At 42.4% G+C, this 25274-nt stretch overlaps 1 protein-coding gene across 3 annotated transcripts in view; it reads left to right on the forward strand.

Annotated features, from left to right (window-relative positions):
* Window positions 1-4726: 4726 nt before the first annotated feature.
* epha3 (eph receptor A3) overlaps window positions 4727-25274 on the forward strand; it is an 88163-nt gene continuing 67615 nt past the window's right edge. For all 3 annotated transcript variants that reach the window (XM_076109003.1, XM_076109012.1, XM_076109022.1), the window contains exons 1-3: window positions 4727-4820; window positions 12563-12627; window positions 20233-20893. In XM_076109003.1, the coding sequence (XP_075965118.1) occupies window positions 4727-4820; window positions 12563-12627; window positions 20233-20893 (820 nt within the window). The remainder of the gene's footprint in view (window positions 4821-12562; window positions 12628-20232; window positions 20894-25274) is intronic.

Consider the following 25274-nt stretch of genomic DNA (forward strand, 5'->3'; position numbering starts at 1 on the left):
TCAGCAAAACAATGGAAACTTTCATGCATTGATATGTGGTTAACATCTTTAATACATTATTGTAATGACGTTTACAGTGATATAACTGTACTCTTACTTAAGTAAAGGACTTGAGTGCTGCTTTCAGCACTGGGGTCTGTTCTGCCATGTTGCTGCTTTTCTCAGGCAATAACACAACCAACTGCTCCGAGTGCTGTCGCTCACACAGACACACATGTGACCGTAAATCAGATAAATGTTCTTACCATGGCAGAAATAAGCCGAAGAAAAGATACTTTGGACCATAAATCATGGAAAATGTAAACATTTTTTTACAAGTTTTACAAGGTGACATACCTTATTAAGGAAAATCATTTTAAAAAAAAGGGTGACAGTCCTTCTTTATAGCAATGTACAATAATCCTTTCTTCTATTCTATCTTTTATTTTAAAAAACAAACAAAGTAAATAACAGCAAATCCATGAATCTGCATCCATCATGCTTCATACTCTCATCCCTGTCAGCCTCTGTATTGCAGTTTGATGGGACATTATTGTGGCTGGATGTGGAAAGAAATAAAGAGCTCTGCTCTGTCTCACAGGGACCCTGTTATGGCAGGCCTGTCTGTATCAGAGCCGTCTCTCAGAGGGTGACGAGGAGAATTTGCCACATGAACCATGACCCAATTAATCATGGGTGCAAATACAGGAAATGGGAAGTGGGAGGGTGGGGTGGCGGGGGGGGGGTGGCACTTGATTTCTTTGTGTAAACATCTCGACACACTCAACTAGGCACATTCATCATCAGATAAGAATGAACGTTCCTTGTGTGACGCTGACGTTAACGTGTTTCAAACACAATGCCTGAACGCTAAATCACAAACTTTCACTGGAAATTTGTTGCAACCGTGCAAAACTGTCAGAGATCAAAATCAGAGGCACTGACTTTCTCTGATTTTGATCTATTCAGCCCGCTCTCACCAAATGGCATATGAATGACACAACAATTGTGTAGGTCGTTTAGCGTGCAATAAGAACCCCTTTAATGCTTTTTCTGTGTCATTTGTATGCCATGTACCGGTGTCCCAAAATGTTGTTGTTTCTTTACGTTAGTGATGTTTTTTTTTCTGTTCTTATGTTATGCTGTATACGTACGTATTTTACTTAGTTGACATGGTTATTTCAAGCACAGCCATGATGTTTATCCTTAACCTAACTACGTGATTTTGTTGCCCAAACCTAACCGTTTCATTGTAATGACGTAGCGTTAAGTGACGCGGGAAAAGCTGTTTCACAGCGTTATCCTTGTGCCGTAAAAACGACACGCAAAAAGTGGCGTATAAATGACACGCGGAAAGCCATAAATCCATGCTAATGACACCCAGACATGCTATACGCCTTCCCATGCAATCAGGTCATGCTTTTTGACAACATCACTGATTCTTTTTTTTTGGAGGGAGAAAAGTAGTACCGTCTCTACTAAATGGTAGCGAGTACATGTTGGTAGTTTGTACATCCTTTCAATAAATTATTATTGTTTGGGGACATAAAACAATTCGGGCTTTTTGTCAACAAAAAAAAAGGTTAAAGGAATGGTGCTTTGTTTCACCTTTTTAAACGAAATAATGTCAGTATTATAAGTACTTCTCTTCAATGGAAGGATATATGCTGTATTAGTATCGTTATGATACACGTGGGTATAATATACATAAGAAAACTTGAATTGTGCTTTATTTCAAGCAATAACCAGGCCATTGCAATTCTCGTCAGTTTTAGAATCCCCTGTAGGGCTGCAACTAAATGAAAGGGTGAAGAGCGGTGGTGCTGGCGATGGTAAGAAAGCGTTGCTGGTATGATGTTTGGTGTGTGTGTGTGTGTGTGTGGGGGGGGGGTAGTGTTACATGCCAGCAGTCCGCTGGCTTCTCCTCCTTCTGTGCGCTGTGAATACGGAGGAATGTGCCGCCTGAGAACCACAGGGAGGAAGAGGGTACTGACAGCGAGCAGTAAACACAGTCATCCTCTCTGTTTGTTTGTTGGTATGTTACCGTGTAAGGAGGCCAGGCTTTGGCAGCTTCAAAGCTGCTCCTAAACAACATCTGTTCTGCGAGTTTGCAGCCCTATACAGCCATGTCGAGACACATCGTGGCTTACAATTACGGCTCTAAATCAATATTTTCCTCCATCTCATACTGGATTGTTCCATTGGCAAGAGTTCAAGAATGAACAAGCGCTCATTGAGAAGAGGCGGGGGGAAGGAAATGCTGGAGTGGATGGACGGGAGGAACCCATCGCATTTTTCCAATCCACCACAATCACAAGACAGATTTTCAACAATTAGTCTGAACTAACATGCACGTTTATTGACTAAAAACACAGTGAAGGCGCCTTTCAGACAACCAAATGAAACCGATTACTGCTGATTACATTTGCCTGTCAAGTTATTTCTTATGCCGCAATATGAACATATTAAATTATGCTTATTTATACAAGAATGCTTATGATCACTTTTTATCCTCTGTCGACTCTTTTTTTTTTTTACTATATTGGTGTAAATATTGTAATGTTCACCTGTTATGCTTATTTTTTTAGTATGTTGAACTTAGGAAAAGTGCATGTAAAGTGCAATATTATTAAAATTAAGAATATATTAAGTTCATAATTCCCTTTTCTTTTCCAACTTCTGGTGTATTTCTAATTCTGACAATGTATCATGTTTACTGTAGAAGTATGAAGTATAGTAAAATAAAGGCAGTAGTTTCCTCAGAATGTTCTCCTTTGAAACGGCATCCTCATATCTGAAAACTACAAGCCCAGAACGAGCAGCCTTTGAATTGATTGTTAGCTGTGGGGCCTCTTGTATTAATCTCTTTCAGTGTGTAATAAGTGAATTAGTGGGATGTAGAAGATGATGTATGACGAAGGCTGGTCTGTCTAAAACCTGCTGTAAATCCACATGCCACAGCCTCTTAATAATGTGGCCAGAGACCTTGCGGCATCATTCTTCACTGTAGCCATCGACGACCTGAGACCAATAAATCTCTCAGAGGATGACGGCGCTCTGAGTTCGCTGTTAAGTCATTTGTTCTAAAATGCTTTGTAAAATGCCCCAGTTCATTTTAAAGGACTGTTGAACACATCGCCAGCTACATAGTATACTGAGCAAGACAAATAATAACGTAAAATAAAAAAATCAGGTTTTCCTCCTGAAAATGCAGCAGCATGTGAAAGTAATGCTCCACACGTGCAGCCATTTTCATACACATTTCCTCAAATGTAGCAATGTTTTGCAATTTTTTAATAATTGCTCTTCTAAAAGACAGTTAATTGAGTTCATAAAGTGGAACATAACATTAGCATTAGTTCAACTGTGACTGTTGGCATCCTCCTCGGTGTTTTTAGTCAAACATTGAAATAAGGCTCAATAAATTAGTTTTCCATAACCGATAACATCTTGCCTTATTCAATGCAAGAGGAATTTCTTTAGACATTTCTTGTATCTCTGAGTGAGACCTCCTGCTGAAGCCACACAGTACAATCAATTACATTCAGGAAATTATGAAGTAATTCGAATTTATTTTGCAGTTTCTACAAATCCAAGTGTCGCTCAGCTTGCTTGCGTGTGCTGTGTCCTTTAACGCTTCCCATACGTCAGATGCCTTCCAAACCTCCAGTCTCCAACCCCCCACCGCAACAGCTGGCGTCTCAGCGAGGGCCCTAACGTTACACTGCCACCCCAGTCTTTCAGTGCGGATCAAGTATTGTGGTGTCAGGGGCCCCTAATGGCCCTCACAGAAAAATGCACACAGTAGACCCAAATACAAGCATGTAATATGTCCCTCTAACAATGATGAATAGAAGTGTGGAAACTTGGGAACAATATAGGTAAACATGATGCTTTTTTCCACATGTAGGGTATTAGTTATAAGTTATACATGTCAATATTGGATGTTAGTAACAACTCAAATATTTAAACATAAAAAAGTTAATTATGACTCCAATTTGTGCACAGCCACAATAACAACAAATAACTTGCATGCATTCATTTTGCCATTTAAAAAAGTCACTGTGCGTATAATCTACATCACTTTCTCTCCGACCTAAACAACCGACTGGGTTCAATTCGTTCCACAATACGGTTAAAAAGCATTATGCATGGCCATTTCAAAATCTGGATTAAGAGTGACAGGATACCGTTAGCTGGTGTAGCTATTGAGCAATATCGGCTTGCTCCGCAGTCTAAATGAAAACCAAGACGCTTATTGAGTAACATTCAAAGCCACAGGCCACCTTTGGCTGTTTTATTGAAAACATCTGAATACAAAAAAAAAGAAATAATAATAATAATAGGTCACACATTTTTAAAATAACTTTCTATTTGATTAAAGCAGATTGAGTTATAGGTCACAGGGACATATGGTGTCACCCTTTTGATAGATTCCTAATAATTCTCCTCCCTGCTCTCAGTTTTAGGGAATGAACTTTCAGTGTTTGCATCCACTCAGCCTGTAAAATATGCTGAAGAGCTGGATTTGTCTTTCACGTCAAAAAGACGTGAAGGATCTAAAGTGACCTGTGGTGAACTTCAGCGCTGTGTTTTTCCTGCCTGTCAGACTCTGTAGGACCCAGCGGAAAAGTGCTCCAACCAGTGGGAGCCGGAGCAAGAGAGAGGGAGAGAAAGCCGAGTGGAGAGAAGACGCTCTCAGATCAGTCAGTGGCTTCATGGAGTTATGTACCTCTGATCCGCCGCCATGGATTGCAATCCGCGATCACTCCTTCTCATTTTACCTCTTTTGTTGTCCTGCGTTATTCCTGCGTTTCCTATCATCTACCCCCCCAATGAAGGTAAGTGAACTCTGTCTGCGGACGCGAGTGTCAGTGTGTGTGTGTGTGTGTGTGTGCGCGCGTGTGCGAATGGTGCGCTACGGCACACATCGCGAGCAGTGCTGTGCGCTCACCGCGGACTTGCTACTGTCCAAATTATTATAGGGATAACAATAACAAGGTGATCTAAAGTGCTTAGAGATGACACCGGGGATCACGTAGAGCCAGAATATGAGCACTAACATACCATATTTAGACAATAAACTTAAAAGTCTATCCAAACAAGGCAGACAATGCAGCCTAATTTCGGATATTCTCGCGGACGGGGGGTTAACAGTTATTTAAATGTGGACGACTGAACGGAGAGATGGCGAGACGGCTCCCAAAGCGCCCATCGCGGAGTTATTATCGGGCGAAGAGATGTTAATAAACTCCGGTGTCTGTGTTTCCGTTAGAGGTTCATGTTGATCTGTGTTATCCAAAACACCATTTGGAGCGGACGCCCCGTGTTACGCGTGCAGTCTCGCCGATTTAAAGGCAATAAATAGAAGATGAGCACAATCGCATTGTGCGTAAAAACGCGGATGTCTGTTTTTATGGCTCTGACCTGAATACATCCAAAACACGACTTGACTTGAGGGCTGCTATGTCTATTTTATGGAGTCATGCAATGACTGTTTGTGAAATTATAGTTAAACTCAACGTTTAATTAAAGCGGCGAAACCTTACGATTTAATTTCCCTTATTTCCAGTGGAAGTTTCGGCCACTTCTTTGGCGATAATAAGCATGTGGTCATATTTTGAGAGCCGGCAGAATAAAACTGACAGTCTCTTCTTTAAACATGACTGTGGTGGAATCAAACGAATCAGTCTCCTTCTTTACGAAACTTCCTTTCTTTGTTTGTTCAAAAAACATTACCAGTTCCACGTCCTGTAAATACGTGTCATCGTTAAAGTGTTTTGTAGCGGGGTCAAAGTAAAAAACGAAAGGCACGTGCGTGCTCTGAGTTCTGTAAAGGTTAAAACTGCCCACAGGGAGGGTGAAGTACATTTGGGTGAAGATTTGGGTCAAACTGTCTAAAGGGACTAAACTCACAATTACAGTTATCCCCTGTAAGAAATACAACGAATCAATAAAAAACTGTACATGTCAATGAATAGATAGTTCATTTATTCACGACTGCTGCTTCACGTGAAGATATCAACATAGGTTTGAGTGATTTAAACCGTAATACCAATACAGTAATTAATTGAATCGGAATGAGCCTTTAGTGGGAGTAATCTACTCCGCGGTAATTAAATGTTCAGAGAAGAGAAGTGGTGAAGGCACAGAAGCGTGTTCCCGATCCTTTCCCTACAGTTCCACGAGGACTGTGAGAAAGTAACTCATCCAGTGTTGTTCTCTAGGTCAGAACAGCAGTCCTCAATCTAACAGAAACACTCTAAAGGGAAAGTTGCCCGGAACATAGATAACCCAAATCCACCATCGATTGTGCTGTTTCCGATGAGTTTATTTATAACACACTAGTGAGGACGCCTGCAGCTGCATTGGCCGATAACCAGCCTACTGAAGCTTGTTTAATCTTCATATTTAAAAAAACCATTCTTAAATGTGTAGATTTCTTTGTCGGACACAGTTCTTTGACAAGTTTTAACCGAAAATCTAAATGTGTCTTCTGAACGAAAGTGTTAGTTGTATAGGCTAATCATGCGATAACAAAAGGTACCCAATTGATTACAGTTTTGTCGTTTTGTGCGCCACGTCGTGTGTCTTGCCATCCTGCTCTCTGCTTAGGTGTTACTGCTTAGAGATGACAAGGTTTCATGTATCACATGGAATCATTAGTGGACGAATTGGAAAGCTGGACATTTTTTTTTTTTTTTTTAAATCAGTAAAAGTGACGGTGTCAAGGTCAAGTACCGTAGGCCTGCAGCAAATCTGTGAACTGCTTTTTCCCCGAGAAACTTTTGTTTTCAACAGGAGCTTATGAGGTTTAAAGTTGATGGGCATTTAGCAGCACTGGGGGGGGAGAGAAAGAAAACCATACAAAAGAGACATCACCCTGATAAAATATACAATATGTTGATTGTGTGTGTGTGTGTGTGTGATAAAGAGAGAGAGAGAAAGAGAGAGGGGGAGAGAGAGAGAGAACCTCAAAGTGCTAAGTTTCAATATGTGAAACTAATCGGGCAATTAAATTCACCTTTTCAGGACGTAAATCTGCCAGAGAGGGTCAGTATCGAGCTGCTCCGTCTCCATATTGTAGCCTATAGAAATTCATACAGACTGCTAAATTTGAACGCATAACAGGGTACAACACACCTACAATGAGTACAGAGCTGCTCCCCTCGTCCGATTGAAATGTTTAAGTGTGTGTTGGTGCAAACGGATCGTCTTGCCTTCTAAATCCGATCATGCTCCTCTTTCCAGCTTCTGTCACAGGTCCTATCTTAAATACAGGGGAGAGGTGGAGCAGATAGTGACACCATCATGAAGTTAGAAACTCACGGACCTGCACCGCATTTTACCTCCTGGAATTCATTTAAGGAGAGGACACTAGCTTCCACCGTCGGGGCGTATAGGCTAAGCCCGATTTGAGACTGATTCACTAGTTTTAAAAGTCACTAAACGTGCCAGAAAGCACGTGTCTTCCTTTTAAATGATATTCATGTTTAGAATTAGAAGCGATGACAAACCTGACGAATCACGAAACCCTGGCCAGTGTTTACACGTGTAAAGAATAAAGTTACACTGGCTTGTATTTTCATGCCGCTGCTGCTGATTAGATCTGAAAACGCGCAGCAGATTTTAAAAGCGCCCCCAGAGTTAACAAAGGATGCCTGTTTGTAAACTTCCATAAAATCGATAGTCATAAAAGGATCAGTCGTAAATTCGTCGACATATGTTTGTAGCTTATATTACATCGATATCAGTATACAAGGAAATTAATTAAATAATATTTTGCCAATTTAAAGACTCTATGGGACTTTTCATAGACTTAATGGGAATTAATTAATTAATTACAGAATAAGTAAAGACAAATATATGTTCATGCAAAACAAACCTGAACTGTAAACTGGATCATGGGAAACGTATTATTTCCTTCCCCATTTATAAGGAAACCAGAGGTCTGGTTCTTTTTCGTGTAATGGTCCCATCTCAGCACTGTGCCTCCACCATATAGCTTTTAGGAACAGCATTCACTCTGTGGCTTTCATCGGGTCGTCGTGGTCGTGTATGAAACTTCGGGGAAAAGTTGAGGGAAATTCAGAGGAAGTCCCGGAGAATATCATTTGTGGCGCGGATTCACTAGAACTTTGCCCGGAAATAAGATATCAGATATTGTTTGAAAATATATATATATATTTTTCCATATTTAATCGAAAAAAATAATAAAACGTTGTTGGTTGCCCTGCTGTGGTGCAGCGTGTCCCTTTTTGCGTGGCTGCGTGGTGTGATGTTCGCCCGCTGCAGGGCGCCGGGAGGCCTCGGGTATTTTTAGCCGGCGGTAGGGAGGCTCGGCCCGCAGAGCCCGGCGCTGCAGTCCCGCTGGGACAGATGGGCGTTTGTGAGCGATGGTACCTTTCAGAGGTGCTGGAAATATGCTTACACATGACCCTCCTTTAAAAATACACCCCCTTTCTCTAAACATATTGAAGGACTATGTGTGCGTTGGCCAAACATTGAGCTGTAGATGGAGAGTGTCATCTTCAGTTCAACAGCATGTGTTTCAGACTTCAGATTGAGATACAAAAAAAAAAAAAATAGGTTTGTGTGTCTTTCTTGGTGTTTATGTGTTCTGGCTTATATTTAAAGAGATATCAGATCATACAGTATGTGTGCAGGGGTGCCATGCCTTTATGTGAGCATTTGAGGCTACATGTTTCTGTGTACAACAGACATATGTAAGGCAGATGGTATATCGATAGAAGAAAGAAAGAAAGAAAGAAAGAAAGAAAGAAAGAAAGAAAGAAAGAAAGAAAGAGAGTAATGGGGGCAGAAGGGTTGGGCAAGCAGCAGCAACATCAGACAGAGCGACTCTGCACTTGAATAATTCATAATGGGAGGTGAACACTTCACCCTTTAGCACAGACACAAGTCGCCTTGCTTTGCCTGCACTGCGGCCTGCCAACCTTTACATGCACAGAGCCAGGCTGCAAAGACAAAGCCCTCTCCGCTGTGTTTACAACTAGATGGGCGATATTGCTCACACGTGTTCAACTTTTCTCTTCTTTTCCATTCTTGAGTGGAGGGACTTAGTCCAGATGGAGGGGTCTTGCTTTACTGATCAAGCCATGTGTTGATTCTACGCCAGCGTCTCTGACTGACATTTTCTTCTTCCGCATATCCAACATTTTAATTGTGTCTGTGGCTGAGGATTGCATTTCACATCTGCTGTGAATCGGTTTTCACATCATCATATTTGGCTGGAAGTGAGGGGCTATTGGATCCGAGTGTGTGCTAGACGGTGATGGTTAACTTAAGCTGTTAAATTATGAGAACGTAGACATCAAAATGGGCCCCCTGTAGATCTTTGCTCCAATGTTTCATGTTAATATTTCAACATATGCTATGCCGAGCGATAGTAGGTCACTGGCAAGTGAAAAAAGAAGAGAATTGCATTGCTGCGTGACACGTTTCGAATTGTGTTTGCTTGTTAGGTTTACTGGCTTGATGATACAGCAAACGCCCATCCCCCCCCCCCCCCCCCCCCCCCATTCATGCATTCCCAGTCTATGAAACGTCTGTTTCGTCAGGGTCCATTTTCGTGTGTGGGTGTTAGATGGTGGCCGATAGGTTTATATATTGATTCACCTGTTTCTACCTCTGTGATGTTTTGCTCCCTCCCAGACAGGCTGGCTCAGTTTGCTATTAATACTCCTAGTTCCCGTTCAGAGGCACTCCCTGATGGGGCAGGGGCTATATGCTTGGCTGACGCTAGCTTGCTAACCGACCGAGTGTGTGTGTGTGTGTGTGTGTGTGTTTGTGTGAGAGAGGGGAGTGAGAGTGAGAAAGACTGTTTGTGTACGCTCTTATTTCGTGCATCTTTCGAGTACGCATGTGCAGGAAAATGTGTTTTGGTGAGCATCTGAAAGAGTGCACACATACAGTAGGCGTTCTATTACGTTTTAGTACAAATACATGTGTTTCATGGTGTGTGTTTACTCCTCTAGTTTCTTGGGTGAGGTGCATTTCTTGGTGCGACTTTGTCTTTTTCGTATAGCTGTGCATAGTGCCAGTGTTTATGCATGCATTTGTGAGAATGTGTGTGTATGTATGTGTGTGGGTGCTGATTTCCCCAGCCAAGTGCAGCTGGAGGGGGCTTTTTCCTCCTGCGATATGAGAGCCGTCTAATTTTCTGCTCTCAAATTCCCCCGCTCGGCCCAATTTGAGTGGTGGGCTCGGCTCGTTGAGAAATGTAAATTGGAAGCAATGGCCCTGGATGCTGAGCTGCTATTATCTGACATGAACAGATAGCTTCATTAGACTCTAATAGGAATGTGTCTACTGCCACTCAAATGGCTGAGTGGCTTAGCATGGCTTCAGCTCAGGTGAGCCTCAATTCAGTCGATTTTCGAACCTAGTATTTGATAATAATGTGTGTGTGTGTGTGCATGTGTGTGTGTGTCTTCCTTTCTCCTCTGCTTTCCCTTTCAGGCTCTTTATTATGCCACACTGGCTGATAGTTATCAGACTCGCCTGAAGAAAATGATGATTTCCATCTCAACCTTTATTCTAGTGTGAAACAACAATTAGTTCATGGACCGGCAAAATCCCTTTTCTCTGCATATTTAGCTCATGCTGCTTGTGAACTGAAGTAGTTTTCACAGTACCACGGCAGTCCTTCCTGACCCACAAATACTCTCTTTGGCTGTCTTCGGAGATGTGTACACTCTTGCCTACTGAAGCCTTGAATGGGAGAGTACAGGGAGATTGTATTCCTCATATTTTCACAGTGATAAGAGCTACAGCTGCAGGGCCTGACTGCACTACTGCTGCTTCACTTAGTTGTGTATGCGTGCGCTCGCTTGGGTAAGTGTGTGTCTGTGTGTGTGTGTGTGTGTGTAAGTGGGCACTTGTTCGTGTGTGTTGAGCTGTGGAATGATTTCCTCTCTGGATGAGCAAGAGGCTGAGTCAGTTCCAGGTTCAAACTTAAAAGAAGAGACCATCAGAACGGTGGAACTTTATTGTTCTACCATCTGTTTAAAGCTGATTATTCATCCCTCACTTTCTCATGCAGGTCGCTGAGTATGCATGTTACTAATCACAGTGAATTATTTTTTTTGGACGACTACATATAAACAAACATAATTACTTTACTATTCTTTTAAAGATTCATACCCAAAGCAGGCTTTGATTTTTAGCAAGCAAACAATGTTAGCAAGCAGAGTCAGTTTGAACATTATTCTTAAGATGAGTCTTGTTAACAATGGTTGTATCACCATATGCCAAACTTCCACCCACTAGGTTTATCTGTTCATCGCACGTTAAATTAGGGCATCATATTCATTTTATCTGGTCTCTGGGAAACAGAATGAAAAGGAATAAAAGTTAAACTCGTGTAACAAATTGATATGTATATTGCCAACTTATTTTCCTCAGTTTTATTGTAGCCACTTAAATAGTTTATGTTATTTCATTTGAGCTGGAAGTACTCACAAGCTGTGTTTAGCTATTGTCCCTTTGATTGACCCAAACAGAATCTGGTGCCAAAACGCAGCGACGGTTTGAAGTGGGGGAATCCACGGAGCACAAGGCTGCCTTCACATTCCCCAATTCATATGTCATGGTACATTCTGACAGTTGTGCTCGATGACAATAATTCACAACGCTGCCATGTGTACATACTAAGAATAGTATAGCTGGAGTGGCTCATTTCTATGTTAGAGTTGGTTTAGGCCTAAAGGGTCGCTAAATAGAATCTGTTCATGTGTGCACCAAAGTGACCTGCACTTTGCAGTGCGTACTGATTTAGTCTGAGGAGGTGTGGAATAGAAGGGCCATAGGCGACCATCATGTCATGACACCAAGCACCATGAGTACTAACACTGCTGCTTTGGGACCATAACGTTCACCATATGAAACCCAAACCCTTGACTTGCACCTTCACACTAATGGAGCTCCTTGTCTGATATGTCATATTCCACCTATTAGACGCAGATTTGCTTCTCTGCATCTTAGTTTCTGTTTGATATGAATACATTATTGGCAGTACACACAAAAAATACAATAATGTATTATATTATATTATATTATATTCACTGAGGCCAATTGCATTTCTGACCACCTCTGAAACTCGGGATTGCATCAGCATTTTGATTTGATGCAGTTTTACTTCCAATCACCATGTGTGTGTGTGTGTTTGTGTGTGTGTGTGTGTGTGTGTGTGTGTGTGTGTGTGTGTAGAACGGGGGTTATGGGTCAAAAGCGTGAGACCTGTTGTGTTTTGTTATGTTGGATCTATTACAGTTCAATATCTCCTCAGGATATCTGTGTTGTTGCCAGTTTTGCCCGGCCAACTTCTGCTTTGATGCTTTACACAGCGAGACAAGAAAGCCGACTCTCTCTGTTGGTCAGCGTAGGATATATGTGTGTGTGTGTGTGTGTGTGTGTGTGGCAGCTGAGTAAATAAAGTCATGATCAGTGCTGGAGGTTGGTGATCCCTCCTGTGGGATTATATGAAGGCTAATTGGGGCTAACAAGGACTAGACACTCATATGTTCTCTTTGTTTTCCCTCTCTCTTTCTCTTCCTCACCACAGTCAACCTGTTAGACTCTAAAGCAAGCCAAGGGGAGTTAGGATGGATTTCCTACCCAACGCATGGGGTGAGTATCCTCTATCTCTACATTTACCTACATCATGTCTCCATATGCTTACATTTGGGGGGCAGATCCATCAACATGAACTGTGTGTTGGATTGAACCCCACACCACATGAAATCAGGATTTTCAAACTCCTGTGGTTCTCACTATGCCATGTTGACCCAATGAGCCAAGTGCAGATTAACCCACTTCTCTTTAGATGTTTTTCTGCCCATTCTTCGTCTCTCGGGTTAAAGGTTAAGCATTCGGAGCTTGCCATATGGTCAAGATGCTTATGGGAAAATGTACAGTGTGGGTGTTTTTGTGTATTTGTGTGTGCATGTGTTTAAAGAAAGATTAAGGCATTAAAGGATTTTAGGTTTTAGACACTAAGGCATCCACACAAGATAGCCGATAAGCCCCTTTTTTAGTAAATATTACATCAACAACATTTTACTGCATGTTAACATCGTAATTCCATTGTGAAGATTTCACTTGTTAATCCATTTGTTCTCAATTGAAAACACGCACCAACCCATTCTGTCTGTCACACATGCTTTAATACTGTTCCTAGTCCCTTAACACACATTTTAAAAATCTGTGAGTGTTATCCCTTAATAAATACAAAAAAAGGAAACTCTGAAATTCCTAATCAAAGTTCTCACTTCTGGATTTGGGCTTTGTTGTGTTACTTTCAACCACAATATAGCAAACATTTTAAATTATTTAGTTATTTTTTCCGAAATTCTATAACTTTTTTCTCCCACAACAAAACAATATGATTACACGTGGGAACCGTACAGCTTTCAGTTCCATACTTTTGGGGAAAAAAAAATTAAAAATCTCAGCAGCCTCATCTATCAGCCTCTCTCTGCTGCCAAAGTCCCTCCAGTGGGCTCCCGCTTAGTGTTTATTTGTGTAGCTAGTTAGACTACTGTGCCTCGGGGCTGGCCCAATGACACACACACACACATACGCACGCACACACACTCCCTCGTTTTTTCTTTATTAAGTGTTAGAATTACTCCTTGGCAGTGGCTTAAGGTAATCCAGTCATTTGTTCCGTGGAGCTGCCAAACCTTGTTTCCCTCGGCCATATACACTGCTGGCACCTTAAAAAACGCTCAGTTTCTTCATGATGTTGAACCACAGGCTTCAGAGCAATTGCGTGACTATGTCAAGGGATAGAGTGATGTTGTGCTGATAGAAGTTATTAGAGTGTAGGAAAATGCGTACCGATATCGGAGACCTGATCCAGCACGGGACGCTGGAATGTGTGACAGAGGATATGCAGTGTGCGCAGCGAGCTCTGCTTTATTTCACGTTATTTGCTTTGAACGAGTTCAGACGAAAAGCGTGTGGTTTTTACGGTTCATAAAAATGCGGCAGGACTGGAAGCCAATGTCATTCTTAAATGAGAATGACTCCAGAGAGAAAAAACGAGGGTATAGGAGAGGATCAAAAAGAGGGAGAGAGACAGAGAGATACAAAGGGAAGGGAGGAAGAAAGAGAGAGAAGAGGAGAGAGGGGAGGACAGGAAAGGGTGAGAGAGAGACAGGGAGAGAGAGAGAGAGATATTGCTGATGATCAAGTCCTCAAGGTGAATCATCTGTAATTACTCACGTCATCCACTGACTGCGCTCTGATAAGCAGCCTGCCCTGGGAGACTGCTGTTCACAAATGATTTCTCATAATGTGGCAGTGGCACTGAGCCCTCGCACACACGCACACGCACACACACACACACACACACACACACACACACACACACACACACACAAACACTCACATTGATGGAGAGGCCATGGCTATTGGCCTACCGAGACACACCGTGCTCCGGTCAGAACAAATTAAGAGCTTAGCCTCCCCAGGATGTTCACTCCAGAGCCACCGGCTAGACTGACAAGTGTGTGTGTGTGTGTGTGTGTGTTTTTGGAGTGCGTGTGATCCAGATATACTGTTATCTGTCTGGGAGGCAGGCTGATTGCGGAGCAGTGTCCAGGGGGCTTAGCCCTTCATAAGACTAAAGAGTGTTAAAGATTACATTCTTGTGCGCTTTGAAAGCATTCTTCAGCAACAAACCAACACCCCAGACACTGGCTGTGCGTACAAAATAGAAATAATGGGCACATTCAAAGTAAAGTCCATTTTTCATAGGAACCAGCAGGGGATACAACGGCATTGATGTTTTTGCTTAGCTCCTTTTAGTTACAATGTGCAGTTTGATTTGTTAAAGTGAAATGTTGATATTTTAAAATATTTTTAGCTTGAATAAGAACAAGTTTATGTCAGATTTTACACATCACATGGTTCCTCATGGGAACATCAGTATCCAATAAATAAAGATGAACAATAACAAAAAAAAATAGAAAGCGTGTTGCATGCACAGTGACATGTTTTTACATGTTTAGGCTCATACTCTGCAGGACTGTGTGAGTGGTTAAAAAGCTACTAACAATGGCATTGACTGAGCTTTTGTATTGCGATAAAAATGCTTGACATATATAGAAAAAAAGCCAGCAGTCACAGTGTGTGAGCTCTGCATTATGCTGTCAGAAATAATGAGAAATATTTAACTCACACAGACTCATTCACATCTCACATTCCAGTTCTCAGGTCTGGAAGAGGACGGGGGCATGCACAGTATAATGGCATGGCTTTTTATATTTCGGACTAGGTTCACCCCTTCAGTCAGCCAGCTCACATACTGTCATACTGCTGTTTCAACTTCTTTAGTCACCCAAGGGCTCTTAAAGCCCCCCATGCACTGCTGCTGCCACCCCATCTGCAAAATCAGCCTGACCAGCATAAAACGCTCCCCCTGCCCTCCAGAAAGAGAAAGAGAGAGAGAGAGAGTACAGAGGAAAGCCCATCCATAAACGGAGATTAGCAGTGAGGGCAGGGGACCAGAGAGGAGGAGGAGGAAGAGGATGAAGTATAGAATTGTGTCAGTAGTTACTTTCTTCCTGGTTGGACCAGCTGATGTAAATCCTCTGACTGACAACAAGTAAACAGCACGACAACATATTCAAAATGATATCAAATCCACCCGTTGGTACGCGAAATGCGTTAATATTCCCCACACCCCACAACAACAAAAGACATTTTGGACCTCAGCATAAATAAAAAGCAGAAAAAAACATCAAACTAACAAAATACTATGAATCTTTTGCAGATGTGGCAATTATTTCCAGCTTCTTTCGGCAATTGTTGCTGGTGTGTCCTCGAGCAAAGCATGAACAAGGATTAGTAAGGCGAGGCTCGGAGCTGTTCACAAACATGAAGAGGAGAATGTATGACGCGTGTGTTCAGGTTTCCCTTCAGACCGGCTGATGAAATGTCCTCTGACTGATATGCTGCAGTTGTTGTGTCTGTGACCCCACTGGCCTCTATGGAGCCCAAGAGCTCTGCACTTGTTGTGGAGCTTCAGTTTTAAGATTTACCCTCTGCAGCTGTAGCAGTATAATAGACAGTCGTAGATACACGATACCTGAACTCTGCTTCTTCCAATGTTTTTCTTTTTTGTATTATAAATGCCCATCACAGTCTTCCTTCTAATCTTGGTATTAATGCATTGTTACCCTATACTGGTCCATAAACTCCCATTGACCTGCGTTTCTTTGAAGTGGGCGAACTGGTGTGCTGACTGGGTGACTTTGAGACGTGCCTGTTGCCGTAGTTGTAATGTCAAGAGCAGATCAAGTTACCACACTCCATTTTACTGTTCCTTTAGCTGCTTCACCTACCTACAGCACAGATCAGACCAACCAGGGGCGAGATCACACCAAACTGTGCCCCGACTGTGACCATCAGGGGTAGGAGTCAAAGGTCACGAGGAATGGTGTAGGGTGCTAGTGTTGTTATATATCAATTAGAGGGCAGGGAGGGGGGGGGTTATGCCCCCCTGGAGAGAAACAAGGAGGTGGCTGCTCACTTTACAGGACCTTTATTTATCCTGGTTGACACAAACAGTTCCACACATTCACAGTGGGAGTTGCCTCTGGGGGCGAGACGTAGTCGTACAATTTTGTCGAATTGACCAACGTTCTTTAACTCTCGTGTCTGTTGCTGGTTGTTTCTTCATGCTGGGTGCTTTGTGTACAAGTGAGTACTCTCCTAACTAATGCTTTTCTGGATCTGGATAATGATGGAGAGAACTATGGAGAGACACTCTATATTTATTTCCTCACTCCCTCTTCCTCCTTGTCAGCTGAAGGACAGAAAACAACCCTTTGCTAACAAACCAAGCGATGTGATCCAAGGTTGTTCATTCTCATGATGTAAAGCTTGGGAATGGGGAAGAGGATACCTCCATGTCAGAGACGCTATTCTTCAGAGTGGAAGCCTCACATCATAGCGGAGGTCTCATTTACTTTGGCAGAGACTTGCTCAAGTCAAGTCATCTATTCTGGAATAGGATATAGCGCCGCTAAGAAACGCATGCACGCATACGTACAGACGCATAGACACACCTGGGTTTGATTTTGGGCAAACTTCAGACCCCTCCCAAAGACAGCTTTAAAGCAGAGAGCAATCACTCGCAGTCACTTTAGATTTAGCCCAGTTTGCATCATATTGGTGGACATGAAAGTACATAAAGGGGATAAGACGTAAATCCTGCAGCTCTCACAGACATCTGTTTACAAAGACTGAGAAGTATGCACACACACACACACACACATGCAGAAACACAAATGCAGCGAGAGACAGAAGCGAGTGGAACAAAGTTCATGTTCACAAACACACACACTTGCTAGCTCAATACAATACTCGATACAGGCATATGTACAGTACTGCACAAACACTGTGACCTCCACCCTCAGGCCACTTGTTCCGTTAGAAAAACCAATTTTTGCGAGAGTAGCTTACTTTTCAGGGTGACGGAAAATCAAATGTGGCACAATGAAATGCAGCAATAATATTCACAATAAGTGGAGAAGCTCTTGAATCAGATGAGATGGTGAGATAGCTGCAATCCAGAGTATGTACTTAATTCTGCTCAATTTACATTTGCCCCATCCTCTTAGCTTCTTCATTTGATGGCAGATCACATAGAGGTAGAGAGAAAGGCACAGAGCCAGTCCTCCAATACTGCACATGCTGTGTGCTCATATATTGGAAAATAAACTGCATTCTTTTTCAGCTATAACATTGAATGTTTTACATTTTTTTACATGGCCATGTTGTGGTTTGCCACTGTGTTGAAACTATAAGCAACAACTTGTAATCTTATAGAATAGAATATAATAGAATGGTCAGAGAGGCAAAGATGTACAAACAATCCTGTCTTCCAGAAATTACATTTAATTTGTATGAATGCAATTTCTAGGAGACAGAGTTGTGATTATGAACACCTTCATTAGACACATTAGGCTTTTTTTTCCTGTATTTGCGGATAATTTAAATCTGTCTTATTTCTATATTGAGTATTTCTAGCAGGTAATATTTTTAACCAACAGAAGTGACGCATCACATCTGCACAAACAAGTTTGATTCTCAGTTCGGCTGCTTTGAATCCTGGCAGAAAGACATTGTTTGAACTCTGGCAGAAAGTATGTATTTATATAAAGCCGAAGCAGATTAGGATGCTTTGTTTGCATTACTTTCATGTAAGTACATTGTCTTATCAAACATAATGTCAACATAGTCACTAATCATAGCGGCAGCTCTTGTCTTCCCTCTGCCTTCTGTTTTGTCTCTCATCAAATCTTTGTTGCATGTCATCACATCATTATTTCTACATATATTTGAAGTCAATCTGTTAAACTCGAGAGCAAAGTGAGGTGAACTGTTATTAAGTTTAGCTTCCCCTCTTAATATTTAGCCCCACTCAGTAATGTCTACTTTGCCTGTTATTGTTAGATATATAGAGAGCTTGGACTGCACTCAGATGGATGAGGTGACACCAAGGAAAGCATGACGGGGGAGACTAAACACCAATGGAATCTATCCCCTCAAGTTTCCTCTCACTCTATCTCTCCCTCCCTCTTCCTATTGCTTATTTTCAGCTCTATCTTTTTACTTTCTCTACCTTTCCCTTCATTATTCTCTCTCTCTCTCTCTCTCTCTCTCTCTCTCTCTCTCTCTCTCTCTCTCTCTCTCAGGGGTGTTTCATTAACTTTACTCTGAGATGAAAAGCAAGTGGCCACCCTTCAGCCTAAGAGCTCCTTGACCACCACACACTCATAGATATGCCGCACACCCGCCGCACACCAAACCATGTAATAGAGAACCTCGACTTTCTTAGCTCGTCATTAATTCCTGTGTTCAGGCTGAAAGCACCTGCTGTGTCCGCCTGCTACGGGACTTTAAACACTTCACATGAGCCTTATGTGAATGTATATGTGTGTGTGTGTGTGGGTTTATGTGTCCAGTAATGCTTGTGTGAAAGGAGCGATAATTCAGTTTCCACTTACCCAGAAAGCGTATCTCTCTCTCTCTCTCTCTCTCTCTCTCTCTCTCTCTCTCTCTCTCTCTCTCTCTCTCTCTCTCACTCTCTGAAGAAAGCACTGCTCATTCAGGCATACATCCATTGAAAAAAGTTGAAAAAGCATCAATTTACACATTTAGGCCCATTCGTTCTAATGACTGTCATTTTAACCACAATGAGCCCAGTGTTTCAGGTGTTTGCCCATTCATCATCGCTCCGATTCAGTGTTGATTGGCCTGGACAGCGAAGCCAAAGCGCATGATCAATGAGTCTTCCCGCTGTGTTGAATTCAAAAGGAATGACCCCGCTTTCTTTTTCTCCTCTCCTCTCATTGCTTTCTCCCAGTGGAGGGAAAATGTAAGATAGACACGAACGTCCCTGGTATACACTCACATCTGTCTGTACTTCGTAGCTTCTTTTTGTTTCATAGTGGATTCAGCACGTTTCCTTCAGTAACCGTAGCTCTGTGATGCAAATAACCAGCAGCTTGAAAGTCCTCATTTGTATAGAAAAAAAAAACATGTTAGTAAAAGGGTGGAAAGAAACACTATAGGATTTTGCTAATATTTAACAACAATTAAAGCAGCTTCACACAAATGTATTTATTTTGAGACGGGAAATCACACTTCATGGTTTTTCTCAGAGGTATTTTCACAGTGCTCTGGAAATTTGGCTCAGGCAGCAAGTTTGCTTTTAATTCATTTTAGTCATTTACAAGAGATCTAGTAGTGTGATTTTTCACCCTTAAGTGTTTATTAGATGCTTAGTATTCAGCAAGAGTGAATCTGAATCTAAATAATTAATCTGCAAATGCTTACAGGGTGGAGATAACTTTTTTTTCTCTCTGCTACCTACCCCTCCTTCCCTCTATCCTCTTACTTCTCTGCTCCAAATTCCCTCTTTCCTACCCCGTCCTCTTCAACTTTCCTCCAATGTTTTGCAAACCATATTTTTCCTCTACTTGCTCTCTGTCTCCCTTATTCTTCCTCTTATCTTCACATCTTTTTTACTTTATCTTTTTCATAACTTTCTTCATTTTACCTTTCATTATCTGCTTCCTCCACCACCCCTCCTCTTCTTTTAACCTTAAATATTCCCCCTTTTTTCTCTTGCATGTGATTCTCTCTCTCTTGTTTGTTGCTCCTTCTTCTCTTCCGCTGTTTCTCTCTTCCACCTCTTCTCCTCTCCATCTTTTTCAGTGGGAGGAGATCAGTGGGGTGGATGAGCACTACACTCCCATCAGGACCTTCCAGGTCTGCAACGTGATGGAGTACAGCCAGAACAACTGGCTGCGCACCAACTGGGTCCCTCGCCAGTCGGCCCAGAAGATCTACGTGGAGCTGAAGTTCACCCTGAGGGACTGCAACTCCATCCCGCTGGTCTTGGGCACCTGCAAGGAGACCTTCAACCTCCTGTACCAGGAGACAGACGACGACCAGGGAAGCCACTTCAGAGAACACCTGTATACTAAGATTGACACTATCGCCGCTGATGAAAGTTTCACCCAAATGGACCTCGGAGATCGCATTCTCAAGCTTAACACTGAGGTGCGCGAGGTGGGTCCCATGACCAAGAAGGGCTTCTACCTGGCGTTCCAGGACGTGGGCGCCTGCGTAGCTTTAGTTTCAGTGAGGGTTTACTTCAAGAAGTGCCCTCACACTGTGAGGAATCTGGCCTCTTTCCCTGATACGGTGCCCATGGACTCCCAGTCACTGGTGGAGGTCAAAGGCTCATGTGTCAATCACTCCAAAGAGGAGGAGCCTCCGCGAATGTACTGCAGCACAGAGGGGGAGTGGCTCGTACCTATTGGGAAGTGTCTATGTAACCCAGGGTACGAGGAGAGAAGCAAGACCTGCCAAAGTAAGACAGCTTCTTCTTTTTCATTTTTCTTCATGTGTTTTACTCCTCAGTTCTCGCATACTCCCTTCATTTGTCCTTTTTTCTGTCCTTGTTTAAATTACTGTGTGACACAATGCAAAGTTTCCCAAGGCTGCAAAGTGTCCGATGAGAAGACCGTCACACTTAATATCTGTCAGCCCAGAACTTTTAATGTCTGGTACCCAACTTTTGTGTATACCCGTGTGTGTGTGTGTGTGTGTGTGTGTGTGCACTCTGTATATGGGATACCTTCAAAAGAATCCGACAGTGTCGCTGGACAGTTGTTCGTGTGCTTTTCCAATGCGTGTGTGATGCGTTATCCAGGTCTTTGAGCTACATGCTGCAGCGTGCATTAGTTCAATAGCAATCTTCCGTGTGACACATCATTAGCTATGGGAAGATCTTAACCAGAGTAGCAGGGATGGGACTGATAACCCAGAAGAAAGGAGTGGGCTGGAGTGGATGGTGAATAATAGAATAGCTGCGGCGATGGTTGTGGGTGTTGGTGGAGTCATGAATGGGTAGACATTGGAGTCTGGAGATACTCGATCTCACCCCAAAGTCTGTTGTCGCCTTGGAGGTGGTTGCAAAAGCCAAAAAGTATATTACATCTGGTTGCCTGGCTTTGCCTTTCATTTTCAAACCGTCTGCGACATCGTCATCACACATGCTTTTCAGCGATATTTATTTTGAGTTGTAGCCAGTTGGGTATTGGAAAGAATCAAATTGTCTCAGTGATAGAAGTTACTGAAGATTTATTTTGGCTCTTGGTGCTAGAGAACAGACTGCTCTGTGAAACACTCATTACCTGAGGGTTCTACCAACAGATAGGGCTGTTTCCCAGAGAACCTTTTTATTGCTTGTATACTTGTTCTTTGACTTTCCTTGTTCCTCTTCATTTCACTTAATGCACCTCCACTACTTAGACATTACATAAATATCCCTTTGGGATAAAGCAACCAGTGGGTTCAAAGGTTAAGTGTCACAATGGGCCTTTCATCATACCACATAACATCCCAGTGTGATTAAAACTCACTGTGTAATGGGTTATAATAAGCCTCCCAAAAGTATGTTTATTTTGGCTTTATCTTTATAAAGGGGTTCATGAACACAGACATAACATAACTAGATAACTTAGCAAAATTTTATTTCCTGAATGTGGCTTCTGCGGCCAGTGTAACAGCTTTCTTCAATTATAGTTGCAGTACTTCATCAGTGTTGCTCTGCAGCAAGATGTTTTGCGTTTGATTCAAATAAATGTTATATGTGAAAGCACATGATCTATTTCAATACCACAGTACCTAATGTACAATTACAATAGAAGTGGGAAATACTTACTTACGTCATCCTCCACTGATATCCTTCTGTATATTTTGCTAAGACAGCATGTGCCATGAATCCCCACCTTCTCTTTGTGTGCTCCTCTTTTCTCAGTTTGTGCGAGCTCCTCACTCTGGAAGCCAGATGCAGCATCTATTTGGAAGCAGATACTTTCTTCATGCGCTGCACTGCAGCTGTTCCACAATGGGTTTAAAGTTCAAAAAGAGTATGAAGTTGGAGGAAAAAAAGCAGTTTGTCTTTCGTTCTCTTAGTTCTGTAGCTGGCCCTAAATGCTCCTATGTTCATCAACTCTGTCCTCTCCAGGGCCATGCCCAGTGTTAATTAAAGATCAAAGGCAGTCTCCCAGGTCAAGCCCCTGCTGTCAGGGCCAAGGGAAGCGCTTTTTCTGGGGTTGTTGACTGCAGACGAGCCGGTCTCACTGTCCAGATGCGAGGAGGAACTTTGTTGCAGCTGTCGGATAAGAACCTTTTATGTGCAAAATGTAAACATCGAATCTGTGCCATTTACTTTTCAGCCTTATTTTCTCCTTAATATAGAGGTGTTGAACACCGTAAAAGTCATTAGAATAGCGCTTAATTGGAAGTTTCCCATGTCTACAGGCCATTTGAAAATCTTTATCCAATTGATATTGATAACTTAAAGGGAAAATCTTGCTATAGCATTTCATACAAAATGTTTGCACCTTTAATCCACCAGTTTAGCCTTCGCGCCGAAATTTGAAAAGGACAAAAAATGTAGATATAAGAATAGGATAATATGTAGACAAATGGCAGAGCCCTGTCCCCCTTCGTATCACCCTCCTTTTACTTCCTGTCTCTCTGTGAATTGTGTGAATGTTTGGATGTATTTGACAATCTCTTATTAGTTTCAGAGAGGTCTAATGGACTCTAATAAGGTCTTATGTTACCCTGGAGTGGGACAGCTGCACCAACAGGCCCCCACAGCCCCCGCGTGCAGCCGTCAGGGGCCCCAGCGCGCTGCTCTCTCTCCAGGCCCTCTGTGTTAACAGATAGATGCGTGCATGCGGGTTAGGTCACCGTACAGAGAGATAGCAAGAACGATGAAAACATATTTACAGTGGGAAAGGAAAAGGAAATTCAGCTAAGACCACAACATGAATAATCTAGTAATTACTGTAAACACGCAGGCTGTCAGGCGACAGCAGCTGAGTAGATTTAAGACCCAGAGTTTGGATTGGGTGTTGTTGGCTCTGACTGTTCCAAATCAGATATGGATAGAGCACCTTCACTGAATATGTCATGCTTTGTTTTCTTTGACCGAACGCCTCGTAGCAGCATCTTCTGTTTACCTATGTCTCTGCTCTATGAGTGTGTGTATGTGTGTGTGTGTGTGTGTGTGTCAATGAGTGAGAGAGGAAGCGAGAGAGAGGAGGAGAGCAGTTGCCTTTGTTTACGCAGACTCCGAAGTGTGTTTAAGGGCTTTAATAGAATACACTCTAGTATTAGACTGTCATTATCTTGCTGGCTGTGTGTGTGTGTGTGTGTGTGTGAATAGCCAGAAATGGTTGTGAAAGCAAGGGTGTTTTTTCAGTGGCGCCTTCAAAAGAACACACACATTCTGTCTGGCTTTGGCAATGGGACACTGTGTGCGAGCTGCCGTTATGAGAGTGTGTGTGCATGTATGCGTGTGTGTGGCTGATGGCTGCGTATACATATTTCACAGGATTCTGTGTGTATTGCTGTGAGCATATTTTGATATTTCATCATCCTTATCAGAGCAGATGTCATCAGATCTTTTGTCAGGGTGAAACTCCGTGAGTGGATATGGCGTTTTTTCAGACTGTACGAGGTGAATGGACGCGTCAGTCATCGTCTGGATTACTGTGTGTTTTGTGAGCGGGCTTCGGCCTTTCCATAGAGAATGTGAGGCCAGATTTAATCTCGCTAAGTCAGTCTTTCATCTGTCATTAGAACAGACCGGAGCAGGTGAACTAACTCCTATCTACCATCAGTGTGAAATTCCTGCAACCCTAATTTGATCCTAAAACAGCAAACGGATGTCTGTCTGTCGGGTTTGAGTGTGTGTGAGTGTGTGTTGCAAATGCACGCAGCTGTTCTGCTGTATGCTGCGTAGAGACCCAGGTTTACATTCTTACTGGATTTATCAAGACACACAATCCCCAAACTTGCCAGCACCATAATGCTTATTATAATTTCACATATACAGCAAATCCATATACACAGACACAGGGGCATGAGTCTGAGTTGCTGGTTTTAGATGGATTAATTACCATCTCTTATTATAAGTGGAAGAAGAGAGAAACACACTCAAATACATGTTATTTTGCCAAGTTTCAAGGCACTATAAAGTAAATATTTATTTGATTCCTAATAGATCATTTTGCACTAATGATACATGTTCTGAAATGATTTATTTTTTATGACAAATAGCAAGGCCTTTCTCTCCTTGCTTACTTCCTTTCCTTCTTTCCTTTCTCTCTCCGCTCACCCCTGTGGCTGATGGTCTTGGCCGTCGGTTCAAAGCCCACCGTCCATCTCATGTCGAATGTTTTATATCACTCTTCACTCTCTAGCTTAAGTGATTTAGCTGCTGTCCTCATGCACAGACATGCTTTCCTTTCAAGCAGACACATTATACATCTTCCATTGGCTTTGCCACGCAAACCTGACTGGACCAGACCTGACTGGACCAGAATTATTCAGCATCAAAGCTGTATTCAGCTTCAACGATGAGTCGCATGACTTGCTGTGATGTTATTGGTGTAGCTGGGACTGAGTTTCTATCTCTATTGCATCTGATTGTTTTGGGTCGAGGCAAAATGGTGGAAATCCAGTACAGCTGGTGAGGAAACTTCATTTCTGTTTAGCTCGCACAAAGGAACCCACATACTTTCAGGAGAGATCAGACCACACTAGAGCTACAATGCTAGTAAATAATGAACTTACATTCAATAAGTACTGAGACAGCGGACTCCAAAAAGATGCTAGTGTTGCTTTTATTTGCTAAATATGCTGTTGTAAGATTGTTTTGGAGTCTCTCT

Source organism: Anarhichas minor, unplaced genomic scaffold (genome assembly GCF_050575085.1).
Source record: "Anarhichas minor isolate MPS153535 unplaced genomic scaffold, ASM5057508v1 ptg000004l, whole genome shotgun sequence".
NCBI classification, from domain to species: domain Eukaryota; kingdom Metazoa; phylum Chordata; class Actinopteri; order Perciformes; family Anarhichadidae; genus Anarhichas; species Anarhichas minor.